General features: G+C 50.1%; 1 protein-coding gene across 1 annotated transcript in view; it reads right to left on the reverse strand.

The window, feature by feature from the left end:
- Positions 1 to 9,297: 9,297 nt before the first annotated feature.
- Wipi2 (WD repeat domain, phosphoinositide interacting 2) overlaps positions 9,298 to 22,751 on the reverse strand; it is a 32,413-nt gene continuing 18,959 nt past the window's right edge. The window contains exons 3-12 of the mRNA XM_051161115.1: positions 20,354 to 20,523; positions 18,735 to 18,831; positions 17,932 to 18,029; positions 17,529 to 17,621; positions 15,878 to 15,948; positions 13,998 to 14,105; positions 12,785 to 12,949; positions 11,794 to 11,901; positions 10,972 to 11,129; positions 9,298 to 10,340 (exon numbers count right to left, since the gene is read on the reverse strand). Of these exons, the coding sequence (XP_051017072.1) occupies positions 10,228 to 10,340; positions 10,972 to 11,129; positions 11,794 to 11,901; positions 12,785 to 12,949; positions 13,998 to 14,105; positions 15,878 to 15,948; positions 17,529 to 17,621; positions 17,932 to 18,029; positions 18,735 to 18,831; positions 20,354 to 20,523 (1,181 nt within the window). The 3' untranslated portion in view covers positions 9,298 to 10,227. The remainder of the gene's footprint in view (positions 10,341 to 10,971; positions 11,130 to 11,793; positions 11,902 to 12,784; positions 12,950 to 13,997; positions 14,106 to 15,877; positions 15,949 to 17,528; positions 17,622 to 17,931; positions 18,030 to 18,734; positions 18,832 to 20,353; positions 20,524 to 22,751) is intronic.

The raw sequence follows: 22,751 nt of genomic DNA on the forward strand, positions 1-22,751 counted from the left end.
TACAATTAACACTTTGTTTTTGTTTTTTTGAGACAGGGTTTCTTTGTGTAGCACTGGCTGTCCTGGAACTCAATCTGTAGACCAAGCTGGCCTCAAACTCACAGAGATCCGTCTGCCTCTGCCTCCTGAGTGCTGGGATTAAAGGCGTGTGCCACCACTGCCTGGCTACAGTTTACACTTTTTTTGTTTGTTTTTTCAAGACAGGGTTTCTCTGTGTAGCCTTGGCTGTCCTGGACTCGCATTGTGGACCAGGCTGGCCTCGAACTCACAGTGATCCTCCTGCCTCTGCCTCCCGAGTGCTGGGATTAAAGGCATGTGCCACCACTGCCTGGCACAATTTACATTTTCAAACAAATACTACATTCACTGCATTGCACAGCTGCTGCCTCCATCTGTCCCAAAGCCCTTGCCTCACTTACAAGAAAACCCTGGACCCATTAGCAGTTTTTTTCCCCACCTATCTATGGTGCCCCCTGCCCCATGGCTGCCTGTGCTAAGGGAGTTTGTCCTTCCAGAATCACACACTACTCAGGCTTTGGCACAATGTATGGAGTTCATCTATTTTGTAGAATGTGTCAGAACTTCAGTCTCTTTTTAAAGCTAAATACTATTTGTGATGTACAGGACGTTATTTCCCTGGGGCTTTGTGTTAAATGCTGTCATTTGTGTATTAGCCGGGGTTTGGTGCTGTTTCCTCTTCTCTCAGACACAAGCACAGGAATGGAATTGCTGGGTCTGGCGATCAGTGCACCACTGTCCATTACCACAGCCGAGGGACAGGGGTGGCCATCTCGCCACATCCTCCCCTATGCTTACAGCTACAGCGCACTTGTGGGTTGTAGCCAAGCCAGAGGGCAGGAAGCACTGTCTATTAAAACTTTAGTGCATATCCCAGTGGGTGGTCCTATTTGCAAACACATAGGGACGTTACTAAATTGGATTTAATGGGTTATAGAAAGAAAAGAAGGCTTGGAGTTTGAAGTTAAAAGAGAAACATATGTTGGGGGGATCTGTGAGTAGTTGGAGGATCGAAGCAGGGCGTGGATATGATTAAAGTAATGCATATAAGTATGACGTCTCAAAGAATAAAGAAAATCTAATTTAAATTCCTTAAAACACTAAAAAACAAACAAACAAACAAAAAAGCCCCACAAAACTTTAGTGCAGCCAGGTGCTGTGGTGCACACCTTTAATCCCAGCACTCGGGAGGCAGAGGCAGGCGGATCGCTGTGAGTTCGAGGTCAGCCTAGTCTACAAAAGGAATCTCTGTCTCTCACGCATTTTGCACACGTCACTGTGCTTTTTCACTTAGGCTCTGATGATCTGAATTCAGGTCCGCATGCTTACAAGGCAGCACCAGCTGAGCCACAGAGACATCGCCCCAAGTCCACACCTGTTTATTGTTTGTTTGTTTGTTTGTTTTTGAGACAGGGTCTCTCTGTGTAGCCTTGGCTGTCCTGGACTCACCTTGTAAACCAGGCTGGCCTTGAACTCACCGAAATCTGGCTGCCTCTGCCTCCTGAGTGCTGGGATTAAAGGTGTGCACCACAGCACCTGGCTGCACTAAAGTTTTAATAGACAGTGCTTCCTGCCCTCTGGCTTGGCTGCAACCCACAAGTGCACTGTAGCTGTAAACATAGGCGAGGATGTGGTGAGATGGCCACCCCTGTCCCTCGGCTGTGGTAATGGACAGTGGTGCAGGTCCAGGCCAGTGAGAGATCATATCTTAAACAAAAGGTGTGAGGTGCCTGAGGAAGCACACCAGTGTCCTCAGATGAATGTGTGAGTGTGTATGTGCAGCCACGTGTGCACCTGTGCATGTGTGCACCCACACATGAACAAAAGAAAGAAAATGAAAAAGGCGTCCAGTGGCCCTGAGTTCAGTTGCCAGGATCACACAGCAAACCAACCAACCCACATCACCTCCACGCATGTGGGATTGAGTCATCTCCCAAACTGTGGAACTCCAGATGCCCAAAGCTGAGCACTGTCCTAGAGATGGAAAGAAGGGGCCGACCCCTTGAACTTGTCCAAAGGCACAAGAGGAAGCAAGTGAAGAATAACAGAAGCAGGTGTTTGCTGGAGCTCAGAGCACAGGGCTTGTTTGAACAGATCATATCTCATCCGTGGGAGGCAGCATCCATCATGGTCTGCCCCCCCCCACCCCCCCACTCATCCTCCCACCCCCAGCCCTGCCTGCTGAGTCCACTCAAAGCAAATGGATGACTTTGCTGGCCACAGACACCACAATTCATCTGCTGATGTAACTGAGGGCATAAGTAATGCCTGCTGACAAGAAGCTACCTGAGGGAGCAGGGGTGGTGGACACAGGGCCTAGCTGTGACAGCCTTGCAATGGCCATGTCCCTTCAGGGAGCCATTTGTCAGAGAGGTGGCAGATGGCTCAGGGCTAGTGTGGGTGATATGTCAACAGTGGGAGGCAGGCACATCAAGGACCAGGGTAATTCCTGCTGCATCGCTATGGTCCACATCCCAGGAGGGTAGCCTTGGAGACCAGGCAGAGGTCCCCTGGCTGGCACTCTGTCTCTCGTTCACAGTCTAATCCATTCTCCTGGGCAATAGGCACTTAGACCCACTCTTGCCAGCCATTACACTTGGCTATCCACTTAGTGACTGTGTTTCTCTCCTTGCCTAGGAAAGGTGTCCCCAGGATTCTATGACCTCCGCCACGAGCTGGGGGCCAAGTGTTCAGTCTGTGGGAGCATTTCATACCTCATGAAGCATTGTTACCTTGTTCCCCCACCTCTTTCTGGAGGACAAAGTACCCCCAGAAACACACCTTTGATCACCACCCAAGTGGGTGTTGATGTAATGATGACATTCTCACTGTTAGAACGAGTTGTTTTTGAGGGCTGAGGTGCCCTCTGACATTTATACACTATATATACACCAAATAAATATTTTTTAATGGAGTTGCTTTTTTTTGTTTTGCTTTTTTTTTTTCCGATACAGGGTTTCCCTGTGTAGCCTTGGCTGTCCTGGACTCGCTTTGTAGACCAGGCTGGCCTCGAACTCACAGCGATCCACTGGCCTCTGCCTCCCCGAGTGCTGAGATTAAAGGCGTGCACCACCACCACCCAGCTTAATGGAGTTTTTTGTATGTCATATTTGCCTCTGAGATTTCCAGACCAGGCCCTGCTGAGGCTCCTGGATTCTAACTGCTCAGCTTCAAGGATGCCCCACTCTGCCCGAGGACCCCTAAATGGAGCAGTTTAGTCCAGCCCTATGGACACAGGCAGTCATGAGACTTGTGCCACCTAGTGGTTGGCTGTGAGAACAGCAAGGCTAGTCCACTGACCTTCAGAGACCAGTCCTGACTTTGGGGCCTAGGGCTCACAGGCTGCCCCTGGCAGGGTATCCAGTAACTGTAGGTGATCCTGTGGCTTCAGGTGGCAGCCGCAACCAACAGGGAGGGCTGCCTTCATAGACTCCCAAGGACGGGCTGCGGTGAGCACTCAAGTCCCCTAGCCTGGGATGTCTCTATTTCCAGATGTTAGCATGTTTGGTTTGGTTTCGTTTAGTTTGGTTTTTAGAGACAGGTTTTCTGTGTAGCCCTGGCCATCCTAGACTCACTCTGTAGACCAGGCTGGCCTCAAACGCCTGGCTCTGTTTCCCGAGTGCTGGGAGTAAAGGTGTGCGCCACCATGTCTGCCAGATGTTAGCATGTTTTAACTGTTCACAATGTTAGGGCGTTTGTGTGTGCACATGTACATGCCACGGCACTGTGCTAAAGTTGATTCTTTTCCTGTGGGGCCTGGGATTGAACTCAGTTCATCAAGCTTAAGTGCCTTAACCTACCGACCCATCTCACTTAACCTTAACTACTCCCCCCCCCCCCCAGACAGGGTTTCTCTGTGTATCCTTGGCAGTCCTGGACTCACTTTGTAGACCAGGCTGGCCTCGAACTCACAGCGATTCGCCTGCCTTTGCCTCCTGAGTGCTGGGATTAAAGGTGTGCGCCACCACCGCCCAGCCTCCTTAACTACTTTTTAATGTTTTGTTTCTCTTTAGTTTGTGTTTCACCTGTACGTATGTCTGTGCACCACTTGCACAGTGACCAAGGAGGCCAGATGAGGGCAATGGATCCTCCAGAACTACAGTTATAGACAGCTGCTCCCTGGGAGCAGAACCCTGGTCCTCTGCAAGACCAACAGATGCTCTAACCCGCCAAGCCACCTCACCAGCTCCCTTAATTATCTATCGTTAAATAAACAAACAATCAAAAACCCCTTCTGAGCCGGGCTTGGTGGCACACGATTTTAATTCCAGCACTCAGGGAGGCAGAGGCAGGAGGAACTCTGTGAGTTTGAGGCCAGCCTGGTCTACAAAGTGAGTCGATAACATAGAGAGAAAACTCCCCCCCAAACAAAAACCCACCTTTTATTATTTGTTTGTATTTGTGTGGTGAACATGGATGAGCTGGGACACTGGTGGACTGCAAGACCTTGCTGGAGCAGCTGGGAGTCCATCCCCACAGGATGTGGGTGCTCTGGACCAAGGGCAAGGTTGGCTGGAGATGCTCAGGGTCTTCCTGGATAGTGTGGCCCAGGAGGCTCCCTCCCCCCTTTGGTTTTTTGAGACAGGGTCATGCAGTTCTGGCTGTCCTAGACTCACTTTGTACACCAGGCTGGCCTCGAACTCAGAGATCCACCTACCTTTGCCTCCTGAGTGCTGGAATTAAAGGCATGTGTCACAACACCTGACTAGTACTATTCTTTTGATGGTGTCAAGAACTGAACCCAGGGCCTACCATATTCCAAGCCCTACCTGAGCTCTGTCTACCATATACGTCCCAGGCTTTTCACACTTTCAACATGATTTTTTAAAGTGTGTGTGTGTGATATGTGGGTATATGGGCCTCTTAGGGTGAGTGCCGGTGATCTTGGAGTTCAGAAGAGAACGCTAGATCCTGGAGCTGGAGTTACAGGTGGTGGTTGTGAACTGCCTGTCACACGTGCTGGGAACCAAACCCTGGTCCTCTGCAAGAGCAGCAAGCATTTCTTAACCACTTAGCCAGCTCAGTAGCCTTGTCTTTTCCTTTTGTGAGATGGCCTCATTAGGTTGCTCAGGCAGGCTTTGAACTTTCAATATTCCTGCCTCAGTCTCCCCCAAATACCTGGAATTGCAGCTATACACCATGGGTCCAGTCTGTTATTGGCTTGCGTTTTTTAGCCAGAGGACAACTTGTAGGTGTCACGTCTTTCCTGCGTTGTGGAATGAAGGGGGTCACATTTAACTTGCCAGGCCTGTGTGCAAAAGCACCTACATGCTGGGTCATCTTAACGGTACTGATTTGATTTTTAGAGACAGGCCTTGAATTCATTACATAGCCCATGCTGGCCTTGCTTGGTTTTTTTTGTTTGTTTCTTTTCTTTTCTTTTTTTTTTTGTTTCTTGAGACAAGGTTTCTCTATTTAGCCTTGGCTATCCTGGACTCTTTGTAAACCAGGCTGGCCTTGAACTTACAGTAATTTATATGCTTCTGCCTCCTGAGTGCTGAAATTAAAGGTGTGTACCCCCATGGCCGGCTCCTTTTTTTTTTTTTTAATTAAGTATTTTGAGTGTATGGGTGGGGTTTCTTTGTTGTTGTTTTGTTTTGTTTTTAGAGACAGGGTTTCTCTGTGTAGCCTTGTCATAGATTTGCTTTGTAGACCAGGCTGGCCTCGAACTCACAGCAATCCACCTGCTTTTGCTCCAAAGTTTTGGGATTAAAGGTGTGCGCTGCCACCTCTCCAGCCTGGCTTTGTCCAATTTTAAGACAGGGTCTTTTAAAAAAGTTTTGTTTTTGTATGTAAGTGTTAGTGCCTACAGGTATGTATGTGCACTACATAAGTGCCTGGTGTCAACAGAGGACTACAGACACGGTGGATTTGCGAACTGTTGTGAGTCGCCAAGTGGGTGCTGGGAACTGAGCCTGGGTCCTCTGGAAGGTCAGATAGGGCTCTTAACCCCTGAGCTATCTCCAGCCCATTGAAATAGGTTCCCCCAGCCCCAGACAGGGTTTCTCTGTGTAGCCCTGGTATTCACTCTTTAGACCATGCTGGCCTCCAACTCACAAAGATCCACCTGCCTTGCCTCCCAAGTGCTAGGATTGAAGGTGTGCATCATGGCTGCTTAGTAAGACAGGGTCTTAATGCCAGCACCTCAGGCCAGCACTGAATTCCCGCTGTGGATGAGGGTGCCCTCAAATCTCTGCCCCTCCTGCTTCCACCTCTCTAGTGTAGGGATCATAGTAGGCATGTACCATACCACCCAGCCCCGATACGGGAACTCATGATCACTGTGGCTTAGAGACACAGACAGACACCTGAAACAACTTTACCTTGGAAGGAAATGTAAAAACGAGTATTTTTCAGTTGCATCTCAGTTTGGAATGAGACAGAGATCAGGACAGTCCCCTTAAACTGAGCTAGAGCCCCTGCTCAGCTATAGCTCATTCTCTACGTGTGTGTGTGTGTGTGTGTGTGTGTGTGTGTGTGTGTGTGTGTGTGTGTGTGTGTGTGTGTGTGTGTAGCGGGGACTGCCTTGGACATGAACTCTAGTGTCCTGGATTGGATCGCTTCCCCTTGGTGGGGAGGTCCTTCAGGCACACAGAAGAGTGCAGGCTATCTGGATGAGACCTGACAGGCTATGGTCAGGTGGAGGGGGGGGAGGAAGAGGCCCCCTCTGTTAGAGGTTTAAGGGAGGGGAATAGGGTGGAAGGGAAACAGGAAGGTACAAACAAGGGGACAACAATTGAAATGTAATATGAATAAACTATAGTAAACTTAAAGCTTTTTCAAAATTAAAGAGATACCAGAAACCCATATGCTTGGCAAACAGCTATCAGCATGTGTTGGCAAGGAGGCTCACTGGCCAGAAGACACGCTTCCCACACAGGGCCTCTCCACACCTGGGACACCCAATGTTGGGAACAAGTGATCTGGTAAGGGACCACAGGGCCAGGCATGCACCTTTATGTAAAATAATGGATGAATGAGCCGGACATGCTGTCTTGTGCCTATAGTCCCAGAACATGGGAGGCGGCAGCGGCAGGCTGATCTTTGAGTCGAGTGCAGCCTGGGCTTAAACTGTAAGATCATTTCAAAAGACAAAACCAAGAGTTGAGCAAGGAACACATTTCTCAGCTGAGCTGTGACCAAAATATTCTCGTCTGTTCCAAGCAGCCCACCTGCTGTCGGATCTGTCTTCAAGTCAAACTGTGAGAATGAAGTTACCAAGCCCGACTTGGCAGGAGTTGCAGCCTTGAAGCTCTGAGGTCCACAAGACAGTGGAGTTGGGCAGCTCCAGGTGGAGGGAGCTCTGACTGGGCACAGCATTTGCTGCAGGGGCTGGCAGCCCTGGGTCCCTGTGGCCTTAGACCTGCGGCGAATGGTCCACATTTGCCGCCCAGCAGGGACATCTCCACACCACCAACCTCCCTGACAAAACACCGTTCTCACTTTCTTCTTCGTACTAAGGAACAATACTGGAACGTGCAGACTTCCACAAGTCCTCCAATGCAAGATGTTTCTTCCACCTAGCTTTGGGGGCAGAGAGCAGAGCTGAACAAAACACAATGCGTTTTAGGCTGTGAGGTGTTTCAGTTTTAGTGTTTATTGGAGTCCATTGCTGGCCAGACTCAGCGCTAGGTGCTCACAGGCGCCCCTCCCCACCCCCGCCCCCACACCTCACAACAGCCCTGTGAGGTAGGGTTCTTCTTGTACAGTCTGACCTGAGGGAGGCCCCGAGACCTGCCTCTAGCTCAGGCCATTGGCGTACGCAGGACAAGGGACTCCAACTCTCGCTTTCATTGTTTTAGAAAATACAAAAAAGCTTTGGTCCCAATCCACTCTTAAAAACTGAGGGGTTTTCCAACTCCCATTCTCCATTGTCTTTTTTTTTTTTTTTTTTTTTTTAATTTAAGCCAGCCATCCTTTGGTTTTTTTCTTTTCTTTCTTTCTTTCTTTCTTTTTTTTTTGAGAAGGATCTCGTTCTGTAGGCCAGGCTGTCAGAGAAGTATATGGTCTAGGCTGACCTCAAACTCACAGCAATCCTCCTGCCTCTCCTGACTGCTGGGATTATAGGAGTGTGTACCTGGAATTTCAGATTCCAAGAATTTCTCTTAACTTTGGAAAAATAACTTTTAAAATAACCACTGGTGTGGGCCCTGGGGTGAGCAATCACTTTGTGTATTCCACTGGCTCCACTAGTGTGAGTTTCCAAGTGTGCACCTCAGAGAGCCGGAGGCCTACAAGTGGTGAGCAGATTGCCTCTCAGAGGTCAGCAGAGACTAGTCCTCTTCCCTGAGCACTGTGGAATCTGCCCAGCCCCGTAAGGCCACTGACTGAAGGCAGAGCCCAGGTCACCACACGTGGCCTTTCCTGACCAAATTTTCAAGTGAGGAAACCCAGGCCGGAAGGGAGAAATGAATTCCAACATGGTTCCAGGATACTAAGTTCCAAGAGAAGAATTCTCAGCAGATGGAGCTGAGCCCCAAACTCATACAGTGTGCAGGCCCAAGGTCACTACCACACTTCAAGTCACACTTGGACCCAGACATTCACTTTGGTTCCAGGAAACCCAGCTCCGGATCCACCCTGTGGGCTCCCCAGACTGCTCCCATCTGCATTCTCAGGCTGTGCTTGGTGCACCAGGCCCCAGATGGGCTGGGAGCCCATGTTAGCAGGGTCCAGGACAGTCATGCACATGCAGTTTAAAGCTCCGCCCCACCTCATAAACTGCACAGCTTGGCTACTCAGGCACAGACAGCAGCCAGATGTGGCTGTGTGTGCCCTTCATACCCCACCCGTGTGATCAGCCACACTGAGAACAGAGCAGGGGACCTCAGCAGATCTGCCTCGTTACACAAACCAGACATAAAGAAACTAGACTAAAGGTGGCTACCTGCAGGCCCTTAGACGCCTGTTAGAGCTGCATGAATCTGGTACCCCAACATTGTCCTCCTTATCCCCGCTCTAAAGCCACATTATGCAGAAGCAACAGTGCACACCCTTGGGTTCCACTGCTCGGCTGTTTAGAATGCAGACTTGAGGCCCTGACCTTTTCATTCTGTAGAGCTGAGAACGGAGCTCTCAGAAAGTTGAGGCAGGGGGGGAACTGCTTTAAGTTCGAGACCAACCTGGGCTATACAGTGAGATAGATCCAGGGCAGCCTGGGCTGTAGTGTCACACCAAACAAGCAAAAGCAATCAGGAGTGAGGGCAGCACTGACATCTGATGTCACTTTCCTGCACCGAACTAGAAAAGACACATTACCCTGGGGTGGGGGGTGGGGGGGAGGTCTACTGCCACCTTCCTGGGGCCTCTCTACCTGTTGGTGCTACCTCTGGAAAAGGGAGGAAAGCCTCTGGCAGACAGTACAGCTCCAGGTCAGCAGGGACTGACTCCTGACGCAGCATCTTACACATTGTGCTTTTGGGGGGATAGCAGTAGATACAGACTCTCCTTTAAAAACAAAAACAGAAAACACCAAGTCACAGTTATCGGGTGGGGATGATAGGGGACAGAGCACTTAATGTCACAGATGAAATCACTTTCCTTGGCTCCAGGCTGCCCCTGGCACACGGCTAAGTTCATCTGCCAGAAGAGAAGGCATAGAGAGCAGAAACTGCCTCTTTCCCTCTCAAGATCTCCATGGAGAATAAGACCCAAAACAATGGTCCCCCACGGCGGAAGTTAGTCCCAGAATGATCCAATCTGGAAAGTTTAATAAATCAGAGGGAAAATGGTCCAGATGAGGCAGTGGGGCAAGAGGACTCCTGACAGGGGCCTTGTCCCTGCAGAATCACTGCACGCACAACACTCTTCATGCGTGCCCTGGCATGAGACCTGACAACTGTGGTTCACTATGGAGTGGACACTCCACTTGATCTCCTATACTGGCTTGGCACATCACACATGCAAAGCAAGGAGACTCCACAGATTTCACCAGTTAATTTTGGCAAAAAGAAAAAAAAAAAAAAAAAATTAAAAAAAAATAAAGGGTGAGAGAAAATAAAAAGCTAAAATTCATAAGCAGGATTAAAGTCACTGAAGTGAAAACAGTATATTTTCTCAACAGTATGGATAGACTATAACTACAATCTCTTTGCTTTAAAGTCTCTGCCATCCTCTCCTTCAATTCAGGTCAAAGTTCATAGCAGCAATGCACGAGTCCTCTGCCAGGCCAGTGTTGTCTGCTCCTGGGCCAGAGTTCACAGGTCAGGATCAGTCAGTCCGGAGAATCATGGGAGGATGTTCACTGTCTTCATCCAGGCGCAGGGCACTGGCTTCATCCTCAAGGCATGCGCCACCTACGGCACCCAGGTCATCTGTGTAGGCTACAAAAAGATAAGAGTGGCATCCTCAGAGAGCTGGGACCAGTTACTGATCCTGCGGCACCACTGACAAGCTGTGTCAGGATATGGCACTCGGTTATGAGCTGTGGCCACACTAAGACCTTCCCAAACTGGTCATAGACCAAGGCCTATAGCCTCAGGCAGAGCCAAATGATGTCACCCATTTCCGAGCATGCAAGAGTACAGCACAAACAAGCCCTGAACAGTAAACAGTGGTAACTGAATGCACAGGCTGCACTCTTATGAGTGACCAAGAAGACTTTAAGGGACTCGAGCTGGAGACACAGGTCATGTGCTAAGGTGGAAGGGATGCTCCACAACACGGGGGCTAGTGCAATTTTCTTGCAAGCAAACCCCTTGAGTTTTGGGAAAGTCAGCCACACAGTGGAGAGGGCCATTCCCGAGTGATCCTGGCTATCAACACAGAAGGAGGGAGCAGGCTGAGTGGGGACACACACAGCCTGAGTAACTGGCCACAATGGCTGCCTTTCCCCACAAACAAAGAATATAAATTCACATTCACAAGCCTGGGAAGGAAGTTCCATTCAGTGGAAGGTGGCAACTCTGGTGACAGCATGGTATGAAAGGACCCCGGGGGCTGTTGCTCAATTACCTTCTAAGTTGGCGTCCTGCCCCTTACCAAGTCTTGTTGGGGACGAGGGTGCATAGGCACCTTTGGCAGCTGCTGTGCCATACGCCTGTGTTGCTAAGGGGCAGTCATGAGAAGCAGAGTCTACAATTTCACTAGTCGTCTCCATACTGCCGTCAAGCCTGGAGACAGCAAATGAACAGCAAGGTCAGACTCACTGCTTCAAGCCAGGGTACGGTCCACTCTCAAAACTGTAGCACTTGGGAGATTGAGGCAGAAGAGTTCCCTGTAGTTTGAGGCCAGCCTTGGCAACAGAGCAAGACTCCATTGAAACAAAGTAAGTTGTTGCAGGACAGATAGACAGAGGTATAGCATGGCCTGGGGCCTGAGACGCTGGCCAAGGAGAGTGCACCATAGAAGCCTGCTCCCACCTGACACAAAACTCCCAACACCAAGAATCTGCCCCTGAAATCTCCCAGTGACGGTGGCACAGGAAGTCTGATTAAGTCCCACAGGTCCCAATCACCAACTGAAAATTCCCAACTCACATCCTGAGGCAAGGTCCTGAGAGGGAACCTTACTGTAAACCCAGAACCTCACCTTCAGCAGGGGCCTGGGGGAGCCCACCTAATGGTCACCATCACAGTCTCAAGTACCTCCCTTTCTTGGCACTGAATAATAGGTGGCCAGCAAAGTAAGTAAAAGAGTCTCAGCAGCAGAAAAATGAATTTCAACGGGGAGACAATGCTTGCCAACAGCACAGGCCAACACATTGGCCTTAAGGGGATGAATGCACAGACCTACCACAGTGCCCACTGCTCCAGACCACAAGCAGAACAGCCTCACCTGTGCTGACGCATCAGGGCACACTCGCCGCCTTCCTGGGGGTCCAGATTGTACATGTACAAATAGCCATCTGATGCTCCCACCAGCAGTCGTGGGATCTTCTGAATCCTGAAGGAAAGCAGGGATGCTTTGTATTTCAGGAGGGCTCTTCCTCACAAAAGACATGCGACTAAACCTACATGTCAGCTGAGCTAGGAGGAGACCCACCAGCCAGCACAGTAGGTGAAGACAGTACCTGGGCTCCTCAGAATGAAGCTGGCAAGGCCAGGGATGGCCTAGGTGTGAGCACGTAGTGAGCAGGGTAGCTGTCCGCTTCTTGGTCACTAAGGTGGGCATTTCTGTCCTGTGTGCGCATATATGTGCACTCATCTATGTGTGCCCATGTGGAAGCCAGAGGGTATGAGGCCCTGCTCTACCACTCTGGGCTTTAGTTCACTGAATCTGCATGTAGGCTGGTGGCCAGTAACTCCCAGTGACCCACTTTCCTCTGCCTCCCCCTGTGCTGGGAACAGCATATGGCCACACCTGAGCAGCCATGGGTGCTGAGGACAGAGCTGTTGCCCACTGAGCCCCTCCCAGCCTGAGGATGGGCCTGTCCAAACTTTCAAACTTGCTTGTGCTCACTTTAGCAGAACACTAAAACTACAGGCTTTTTAGCTATTCAAGTTGTAAAACAATTTCCTGAGTCAGAGCTGTGCTGTCACTCATCTTACAGAAAAGCTTTCCTGTGCTCCATGGCCAAAAATCCCCACTGCACAAACAGGACCTATGTGCTCCTGGGCACTGCCACTAAATAGTGTCAACTTCCTATTGTCTGTCTTAATGTCTTCCTTTAACACAAACACCCTGCAAAATGCAAAGAAGATTCTGTGGTGAGAATGCCAAGACACCTAGGTTCCGGGCCTGTGAGTCTTTCTGCTCTAGGCAGGACTTGCCGGAAGACAGGTTTGGACAGGCTGGACACACACACACACACTCAGCGTGTACTCACGTGGCGATTGAGCAGATGTTTTTGTGGCCACAGAAAGGCAGCCGGACGGTTGCAAAGGCCCTGCCCTGGCTGAACATTTCTGTCACTTGTGAGGGCAGGTAGCTGGTAGATGCCATAAGCACCTTCCCAAAGTAGCCAGTCCAGGTGGTGGGCTCTTCTGGAGGTCTGAAAGGAAGCCCCATCACGCAGGTGAGGCTGGGTTCTCACCTAGAACTACAGAGCCAGCCTACCAACCCTCCACACTTGGCAAACCTTGGCCATGGAAAGCACAGAGAGTCCTGTTTTCTCCCTGTTCGACAGCTGAGGCCATGACAGCATAGCATCAGGAGTGTTCTGGGGCAGCAGCAGCTCCCACACCTCAGCACACAGGTCACCAGCTTCCCTAACTCCCATCACATGCTTCCTCAGCATGTGTGCTCCTCACTATGTGGAGACCAATGATGAAGGGACACAGGCTCCTGTTGTCAATACTGGCCCCACTGGGATAGTTTTGAATGTGCCGAGGGAAAATACAACAAGTTTCTGTACCATGCATCTGTCGCAGCAACAGCACTTAGCTCCTTGCTGACCTGTCAGAGCTGTGATATTCAGCTGGCTGATCCCAGCTGCCCTGGTACAAAGGGTGTGGAGTGGGGACACACAGGCACTGACCAGGAGACACCTTGGGGCTCTAACACTTGTTCTCATGCCTCAGCACCCCAGGGCATCAAATAGCCTGAGAACAGGTCTCATGGTGAAGCTGGACTTGGTGGGTGGTGTCCAGCCCACCCTATAGCCAGACCTGGGTTGGCACTCAGAAATGGTGCTGCATAGCAGGGTGGCTCTGAGCCATGCTTTTCTGGTGAGTGTGGACAGTTTACAATTTCATGTATGTTTTTATTTTTAGATTAATTTAAAATCGTCTTGTGTGGTGTGCTCTCCTTCTACCACATGGCTCCCTGGGGAAGGCTGTCAGGCTTGGCACCTATACCCATCGAGCCATCTTACCAACCCTTAAAAGCAGAGCCCAGCTAGCTCAGTGGGAACGTATCCTGCAACCCTCCTTCCTGAGACTGTGTTTGATCCTCAGTGCCTTCATGCCCAACAAGCCATCTAAGAAAAGCCGGTCCTTAGCTCGGTAGGCAGCTCTCCAAGCAGTTCCAGGACAGCTAGGGCCAGAGAGAAATCCTGTCTTTAAACAAAACAAAAAAGAAAAGGAAGACTTGCAACTTACTTTTCCCTCACGGCCTCAAGTTTGAAGATGTGCACAGTTTCAGTGTTGCTGGACGAGGAGAGGAACATGCCATCCATGCTGAAGGCCAGGGAGCAGATGCTCACACACCTGAGGAGCAGGGGTGTGAGAGAGGCCCAGCCCCCCACCACAGAACACACTGGCAGCAGCTGCGGGGTAGGGTGGGAGAGCACAGCAGTGCTGTCCCAGGGACTTCTAACTGTGGCCACAGAAGAAACACTTGTTAGAGACACACTTGGCTCTACAGAAGTCTTTCTGTTCTCCTTGGCCACCTCTTTTAGACAGAGGAACCAACTTGTAATAAAACCAGGTGAGAGCAATTCTTTTGTTTGTTTGCTGAGACAGGATCTTACTGTGTAACCCTGGCTGGCCTTAGTATGCCAGATCACAGTCCATCATTTTAGGAGCTTAGGATAGAAACTCAAGCTCCAAGAGAACGAAGGCCAAAACCATGGGCAAATACTATTTCCTGGCTTGCTCTCCCACCTGGTCACTGTCTCCTGCTCGGACAGCTCTCCTATCCAGCCAGGCCCACGTGCTTAGGGATATTGCCACCCTCAGAGGAAGAGCCTTCCCACATCAATCTCTCATGGGTACAGCAGCCAGTCACTCTGACGGGTTACTTCCTCAATTGAGGCTCCCTCAGATGACTGTGGGCTCTGAAATGTGGATGGCTGCAGCTTATCAGGACACAGACAGCCAATGCGTTAGCCCTATCAATCAGTTAAGTAGCAAAACCCCAACACTGATGACGGCAACGAGGAGGAGACAAGCCTCTAGGATCAAGAAGAGAAAACTCAAACTGTTCCCCACAGAAAGTCCGCAAACCAACAAAAACTCAAGGAACTCCTGACATGATACAGTAAACTTCAGGAGACAACAATCAGTGAAGGCTTATTTCCCTTCCATTCCAAGGAACCGACACTGTGTGGCTGTGTGGAAACTGTAACTGTATGGGACCAGCTTTAGGTGGATTAGGAAGGAGCTGTGGTGTCTGAACAGGCAGGTCAGGTAGCAGCCTGGTGGGGTTTTAGGGCAATCCCCCAGCACACGTCTCCAAGGTCACTAAGCAGTCTACAGCCTTAATAAACACTTGAAGGATTTTCCGAATCCTTCAAGGTATGTTAGGACTTCCAGCATGTTTCCATCGACCCCACACTGATGGAGTGTATATAGCAGGCGGCACACTCTGGACTGTAGTCTAAGTGCCAGATCTACCTCAGGAAGGCTGGGCCCCGTGTCCACACCAAGACTCGACTCAGCAGCACAAACAGACAGACAGCATGAGAAAGGATGTGGAGCACAAGGGGGGGGTGTGTGTGTGCAGAGAGGCTCCTGGCAAATGCAGGAAACCAAGAGGAGCACAGGAGAATGAATTGTCAGGAGCGGCGATATGACCAAGACTGGACATGCAGTCCCCAAAGGAGACGACAGCGTCTGAGCTGAGTTTTTCTTCAAGTGTTTTGAGATAGGAGCCTTACTACTCAGCCCAGGCTGGGCAAGACTGCAAGATGGTCCTCCTCAGTCTCCCTAGGGCTAGGGTTACAGTGTGGCCATCACGCCTGGCTCTTGACTTTGGAAAGGGGACACCAAGACATGTCTTTTCTATTTCCCAGGACATCCCAACAAGAAACAGGGAGGGGCTACTGGGCACATGAACAGGATGCAGGCCACAGAGGGGGAGCAGCACAGCAGGTGAGGCTGCTGTCCTGGCGCTGGGCTCCCTCTACTTAGCCAGGCAGCTTCCACAGCAGTGCTTGGCCTACCCTCCAAGCCTGCCCTGGCTTAGCCACAGGGCAACAGAAACTGAGACCCAGAAGGGCCCTCTGGAGCCAGCTTGGGAACAAGTGTGTGCATGTTACCTCTTCACTCCTCTCCGGAACTCAAATAGCTTCTGTCCCTCTGGAATAGAAAACACCCGAATCACCGTCCCCTAGGTCAGAGAAAGGAAAAGGGATAGAGAAACAGAATTTTAGCTGAGCAAAAATATTGGCTTCCCTCCTTTTTTTTTGTCACTCTCTACATGAACAAGCCATGCAGCCTGTTTCCAGGGGCAATATGGCTTAGGCCGCAGGGCAAGCTCTGGTCTCTCTGAGCTCCAGTTCTGGGGTGGCACACATCCCTGCTGCTGCAGACCTGAATGTCTGCTCTGCTCTTGCTCACCACCTCGGCACTGCTTACAGGCAGCCCTACTCATCCAGACAAAGCAGCCTGGAAGCCAAATGTGAAGACCCTAAAGCACTGCAATCTAACCCACAGAGACATAAACTTGGGGGCTTACACGTGACTTCAACACGCCATTACCTGTTATACAACATGTAAGAGACAACATTAGTGTCTCAAAATAGTGATGTTTAAAAATATTTCAGCAGGAGGCAGAGGCAGTGGATCTATGAGTCTGAGGCCAACTTGCTCTTTGGAGTGAGTTCCAGGACAGCCAAGGCTACACAGAGAAACTCTTTTCAAACAAAACAAAAACCCAAACCCAAACCCAAAATTATAGCCATTAAAGTGATTTTTTTTTTTTTTTTTTTTTTTTGGGGTTATTGTTTTTGAGAGACAATGCCCCACTATGTCCCTGGCTGGCTCTGAATTTTGAGACTCACCTGCTGCTGCTGCTTTTTTTTTTTGGGGGGGGGGAGCAGGCGTGTTTCAAGACAGGGTTTCTCTGTGTAGCCTTGGCTGTCCTAAACTCACTTTGTAGACAAGGTTGGTCTTGAACTCACAGTGATCCACCTGCCTCTGCTTCCTGAGTGCTGGGACTAAAGGCGTGTGCTACCATGCCCTGCCCCTTCACTTGCTTCTGGAGTCACAGCCATGCCTGATGTTTTCCAATTTTATGCCACAAACAAGCATTTGCTTTTCTCTCTTTTACTAATTCTATTTGTGTGTGTGTGTGTGTGTATGTGTGTGTCTGTCTGTGTGGGTTTGTGGGTGCATGCACCACAAGCACATGTGGAGGCCAGAAGACAGCCTACAGGAATCACTTCTCTCCTACATGTCTCAGGAATCAAACTTAGGTCATATGTCACCTTCTGGCCTCTGCACGTGTCTACACACACCTGCATACATGAACACATACACATACACTTGCTGATCCATTTCACAGGTCCCCACATGTGTCAAATGATGGCACACTGCTATAGTTTCAAGGCCCCCAGCCTGTTTGTTGCACTAATAGACGGTGGTGGAACCATCCAGAGGTGAGGCCTAGAGAAGGCAGTCCAGTCTTTGAAGTGAGCTTGTAAAGGGAATGTAGGACGCTAGTACCACCCCCCCCTTCCCCTGACTACCACATGAACAGCTTTTCTCAGCCATAGGCTCCAAGTGGCAGAGCCAGATAACCACTAACTAACCCGTTTGCTGCCCTAGGGCAATCTCAAAGGTGGAAAGCTAGCACTGGCAGTTGATCACAGTGGGCTCTCTTTGCCTCTCTGTGCAATGCGGAACATAAACCCTGCTTATTAACTTGGACTGTGTAAAAAGAATGAGCCGGGCTGGCAGCAGACACACCTTCTCAGAAGCAGTGGCAAGCTTGGTCCCACTTGCATCAAACGCCAGGGCTGCTAAGGGACTGTCATGAGCTGGGATCATGTTTGCAGCTCTCTGAAAAAGGGAGACAGAGAAAACATGACTGTCACAGAGCCTTGTCCCCACTGGGCCATGAGGTGTGACTCCATCACTAAGGTCAATGTGAGCAGTGGAGGCACATGGCTGGAAGCCTATGCAACACTGCTCAGACTACAACAAGCAGAACTGCCAACAGGCACCCCCTGGAGCTCAGCACTGTGTGAGCACTGGGAAGACACAGGCAGCTTAGCCAGACCTGCTCTGCACCTGAGGAGAGCACCAGGGAAGCCATGCTGCTGCACGCCTTCCCAGCAAAACATCTTACAGAGCCACGCAAGGACCTCACCAGGTTAATGGTGTCGAAGACCTGCACCTCTCCAATGGTTGCGCTCCCTGGATATGCCAAGTAGCAGTTGTCATTGTTGATTGACAGCGCACACAAGCCTGTGGAGACACACGACAACTGAACGCACACTGAGTCTAGAAGGATCCCTTTTAGTGTGAGAGTGGACCTAACATTTCTAGAACAAAGGCAATAAAAAGTAGCAGGTGAAGTTTCTCTGCACTCTCTCTCTTAAGCTGTCCACCCAAGTGACGCCAGTGGCATTCAGAGATGAAAGACCAGCAAGGACGGATGGTCGCTCAGTTTACACCCACCACATTTTATACCCAACTCTCAGACCAGAGAGGAAACTCGCACCTTTATTACATTTATTTATTTAGTGTGCATGCTTGTTTGCCAAGGTGTGTGTTAATGAGAGGACAACTTGAAGGACTTGGTTCTCTTTCCACCATGTGTGCTCTAGGAGTGGCAGCCAGGTCATCAGGCTTGGCAGTAAGTACCCATTTACTTGCCGAGCCATCTCATTGGCCCACAGTTATCCTTAACTCCCCACGCCTCAAAAAACCCACCAGGATCTTCCTTTAAATTGTTTTTTACTTATTTATTTACTTTTGGTGTGTGTGTCTGTCTGGTCAGGTGCATGCCATGGTGCAGGTGGTAAGGTTAGAGGACAAGCTGTAGCAGTCAGTTTTCGCCTTCCACAACATGGATGCTAGGAATCAAACTGAGGTAGTCAGGCTCAGCGGTAAATGCCTTAACATGCTGAGCCACCTCGCCAGCTCAGGGTCTTCTTAGCAGTGACTTACCTGCAGGGTTTGGGGGTGTCTCTCGGATGGTATGTAGTACCTTCATGTCCCGGATGTTGTGTATATAGAGCGACTCTTCCAGACACACGATGAGCCTCTAGAGAGCAAGAACAAAGGCCACCATGCATGAAGACGCATCTGAGGCAGCATGTTCCGTGTTCCAATGGAGCTGACTCCTGGACTAAGACCCTCTCCAGTCCTAAGACCCCACGCAGGCCAACATACAGCACAGTGTGTGCAGCTGCCTTTCCACTGCCAATAAGGCTCCAAAGCCATCAGCATCAGCTCCCATAACAGCATAGCCAAGGGTACTATGAATTCTCACGACTGAATTCATGTATGCCTTGTGTGCTGTGTGTGCCTAGTTCCTGAGGAGGTTGGAAGAGCATTGGATCCCCTGGAGCTAGAGTTACAGCTGTGAGCCGCCTGCTGTGGGTGCTGGGACTGAACTCAGTCTTCTCTCTGCAGGGCTCCACTCACTCTTATTTACTTCAAGACAGGCTCCTAGGGATGCAGTGAGGTTGGTGCCAGTGAGGGGCCTGGCACACGTATTCCATGTCAGCTGTATAGGAACATGTATGTTATGTCTTCAACTTGAAAGAAGTTCAAGCCAGTATGTCGCACACCCTCCAGCTGAGCTGGATGATGGGGCCGATTCCCAGGTAACCAGGCAGCCAGGAGACACATGCACAGTTAGCTGAAATCTAGCTCTCGAAGTAAGGGAGATGCTACAGCCTGTTCCTGAGGCACCTTTCTCGGCAGAATGTGCACACTGCTGCACACAGAAAATGCTGGAGGTGCTTCTGCAGTGGCTATCTGAGGCCAGGCCTGTCAGGAAACACATCAAAGGCTCTGTACAAAGTTGTGCCCTGTGGGTTTGTTTTGTTTAGGGAAAAATACACATCACAGTAACAACTCAGTACAGGAGTCAGGCAGTGGTGTTGCACACCTCAATCCCAGCACTACAGAGGCAGAAGCAGGTGGGTCACTGTGAATTGAGGATAGCCTAGTCTATAGAGCAAGTTCCAGGACAGCCAGGCTACACAGAGACCGTGTCTCAAAAATCCACAAAGACCTGCACAGGGAAGTAGAGATGATGGTGAAGGGACGGGGAGGTAATGGCTCAGTGTGGGACATGGGAGGGACACTGAATGACAGGCAGGTCACACTTGGTTTTGCTTGGGTGTATGCATCTGTGAGAAACAAGTTGTGGTTCGAAGCCAGAGGTATCATCCACCCTGCTCAATTATCCTTTGCTTTATTCCCTTGAGGTAGGGTCTCTTACTGAACCCAGAGCTAAGGCAGGCCAGTAAGCCACAATCCTTCTGCCTCTGCGCCAAAATAACAAGGTTCGAGATACACATGGCCAGGCTGGCTTTTTATGCAGCTACTGGGGGTCCAGACTCAGATCTTTGTACTTATGTTAACACATTGAGCCCTCCCCAGCCTTGCTCTCATACTTCTGGTCACCGTTGCCTCTCAATGCTGAGCACCTCTCAGTGCTCAGGCTACAGATGTGGCCCATTACAGGCAATTTTATGCTGTGCCTGGGATGGATCCAGTATGTACATGTAAGGGGTAAGCTGAGCTGCTTGCAGCACAGGGTGCCTGCCACTCACCTGCCTGTTCAGCTTCACAGCCAGTATTGTGTTGGAGTAGCTGTAGTTGCATATCTCTGTTCCCTTCTTAAAGTGGCAAACCTTCAGCTTCCTGGGAGCTTTGAGGCTGACAATGGCCACCAAGCTGCTTGAGAACAATCTCTCCACAATGCAGACATCTTCGGTGTCAGCTGGAACCAGAAGAAAAACACATGCATGGATATATACATCCAAGTCAAGGTACCCAATCTGCCCACAGACACAAGTGGGCATTTCTAACAGGCGCAGGACACAGAACACTATAAGGGACAAGTGGGCTGATCTGTCTCTTGAGAGTCACAGGACAGCAGGGGGGTGGAAGAGTGTCATAACTGGAGCCATGGTTGCTGTCATTATAAATACAGATCACACCCTATGTGCAAGCTTAGATGGTAAAGCAGTGTCAAGAAAGTACACTTCGGGGCTGGAGAGATGGCTCAGTGGTTAAGAGCACTGCCTGCTCTTCCGAAGGACCCGGGTTCAATTCCCAGCACCCACATGGCAACTCACAATTGTCTGTAACTCCAAGATCTGACACCCTCACACCAATGTACATAGATTAAAGTTAAATAAAATATATTAAAAAAAAAAAAAAAGAAAGAAAGAAAAGAAAGTACACTTCTAAATGCACTCTGCTGTTGGCTGGGCTTCAAAGCACAGGCGCTACAGTCTGTTGTTATGTATACACACAGTGCACCACGGCAAGGGTGGGGGTCAGGGGAAACTTGTGGAAGTCTGTTCTTTCCTTCTACCATGTCAGGTCTGTGGCAAGTGCCTTTACCCTGAGCCACGTCACTGATTCCAATACGGTCAAAGAATGAGAAGCTGCAAGGGGTGCAGGGTAAGGGCCAAATCACAGCTGTTGTGGCACTGGGCAGTGAACCACAGCTTAGCTGGCCCCTGCCTACTGCAGCACTCCACAAGCTGAGTGCATCAGGACACAACCCCATGTAAATCAAGGGGGCAAGTACATGGTTTCATCATGTCTGCCTGACCTGAAAGGCCAGACCTCAAATGTATATTAGCATACTAGACAAAATGTAGCTTAGCACACTGGACATAAGCTAGAACCAGACACACCCATTTGGTCAAAGCGTGAGAATGTGCCTTTATTCACAACAGGCAGGGTCCTAAACCCTTTACAGGTGCTGTTAGCCACATGACACAAATCACATTCGCCTCTTTTCCACAAGTGCCAGCAAGCTGCCACCACTGGGGAGCAGGCCAGAGGGTAGGAGGCGGGAAATGTGCCTTGCAATAAAAGGTACAAATGGCACTACTGGCTCTTAGAGGTGTCAGAGACTTGTACATGACAAGCATTCAAGACATAGCCAAACAAGACCCAGAATGTCAACACTCTAAAGTGCGGAAGATCCTCCCTCACGAAATCACAAGGAGCCTGATGGTGGTGGCGCACGCCTTTAATCCCAGCACTCAGGAGGCAGAGGCAGGTGGATCACTGTGAGTTCGAGGCCAGCCTGGTCTACAAAGCTACAGGACAGCCAAAGCTACACAGAGAAACCCTGTCTTGAAAAACCAAAGGAAACCTCTCCCCAAAAAAACCCTCCCAACTGCCCCCCCCCAAAGAAATCACAAGGACATTTGTCATGACCAGAAACCTGGCAGGCAGGAAGGGCATCAGCAGGGCTGTGAGGCGGCCTCCGGGACTGGCCCCATAGGCTATACCATTGCACTGGTTCTTCACTGGGCAGCCTGGGATGGGACCCTCCTCCCAAGTTTTTTTCCCTCACAAAACCATTGCCTTGTGAACATCTGAAGGCCCAGGTGCATGCCATGCACTTGTCCCTGGTGGGCAGCAGGCTCTAAAGAACAATGTCCCAGTTCCCAGCTGGGCTCAGTGAAGGGCTGTGGCTGACTCAGCACAGCTGCGGCCCAGGTGTACTCTGACAAGCAAACAGGCTCTTCAGGTACTAATGTGATGGCAAAAACATCATAAAGACTGGAGTGGTTGTTGCGTGCTTTTAATCCCAGTACTCAGAAGCAGGGGTAGGCAGACCTCTGAGTTCTATCTAAAGAAAAAGTTCTAGGACAGCCAGGGCTACACAGAGAAGCCACTTTCTGAATTCCCATGGCCCTTTAATGAAAACTTTTTTTTTTTCCTTTCAGAAAACACTCTCCTAGATTTCATGGAACCTGGCTCTGGTGGTACAAGACTATCCCCAGAGACTTGGTCTAAGCAGCAAAGCTGTGTGTGGACAAAGCTGCCCTGACTGTTTTCCCTGTAAGGGCCAGGAGCCTTGGGAGGTAGTGGGGATGATGATGGTAGAGCCAGTGCTGGGAAAATCAGATTCAAGGTCTGGGCCTTTGGCTGGGAGTGGGGGGAGTAGTTAGCACTAGAAAGGCCTTGGGAGCCAGCCTC

The sequence above is a fragment of the Acomys russatus genome, chromosome 19, assembly GCF_903995435.1.
Source record: "Acomys russatus chromosome 19, mAcoRus1.1, whole genome shotgun sequence".
Classification (NCBI taxonomy): domain Eukaryota; kingdom Metazoa; phylum Chordata; class Mammalia; order Rodentia; family Muridae; genus Acomys; species Acomys russatus.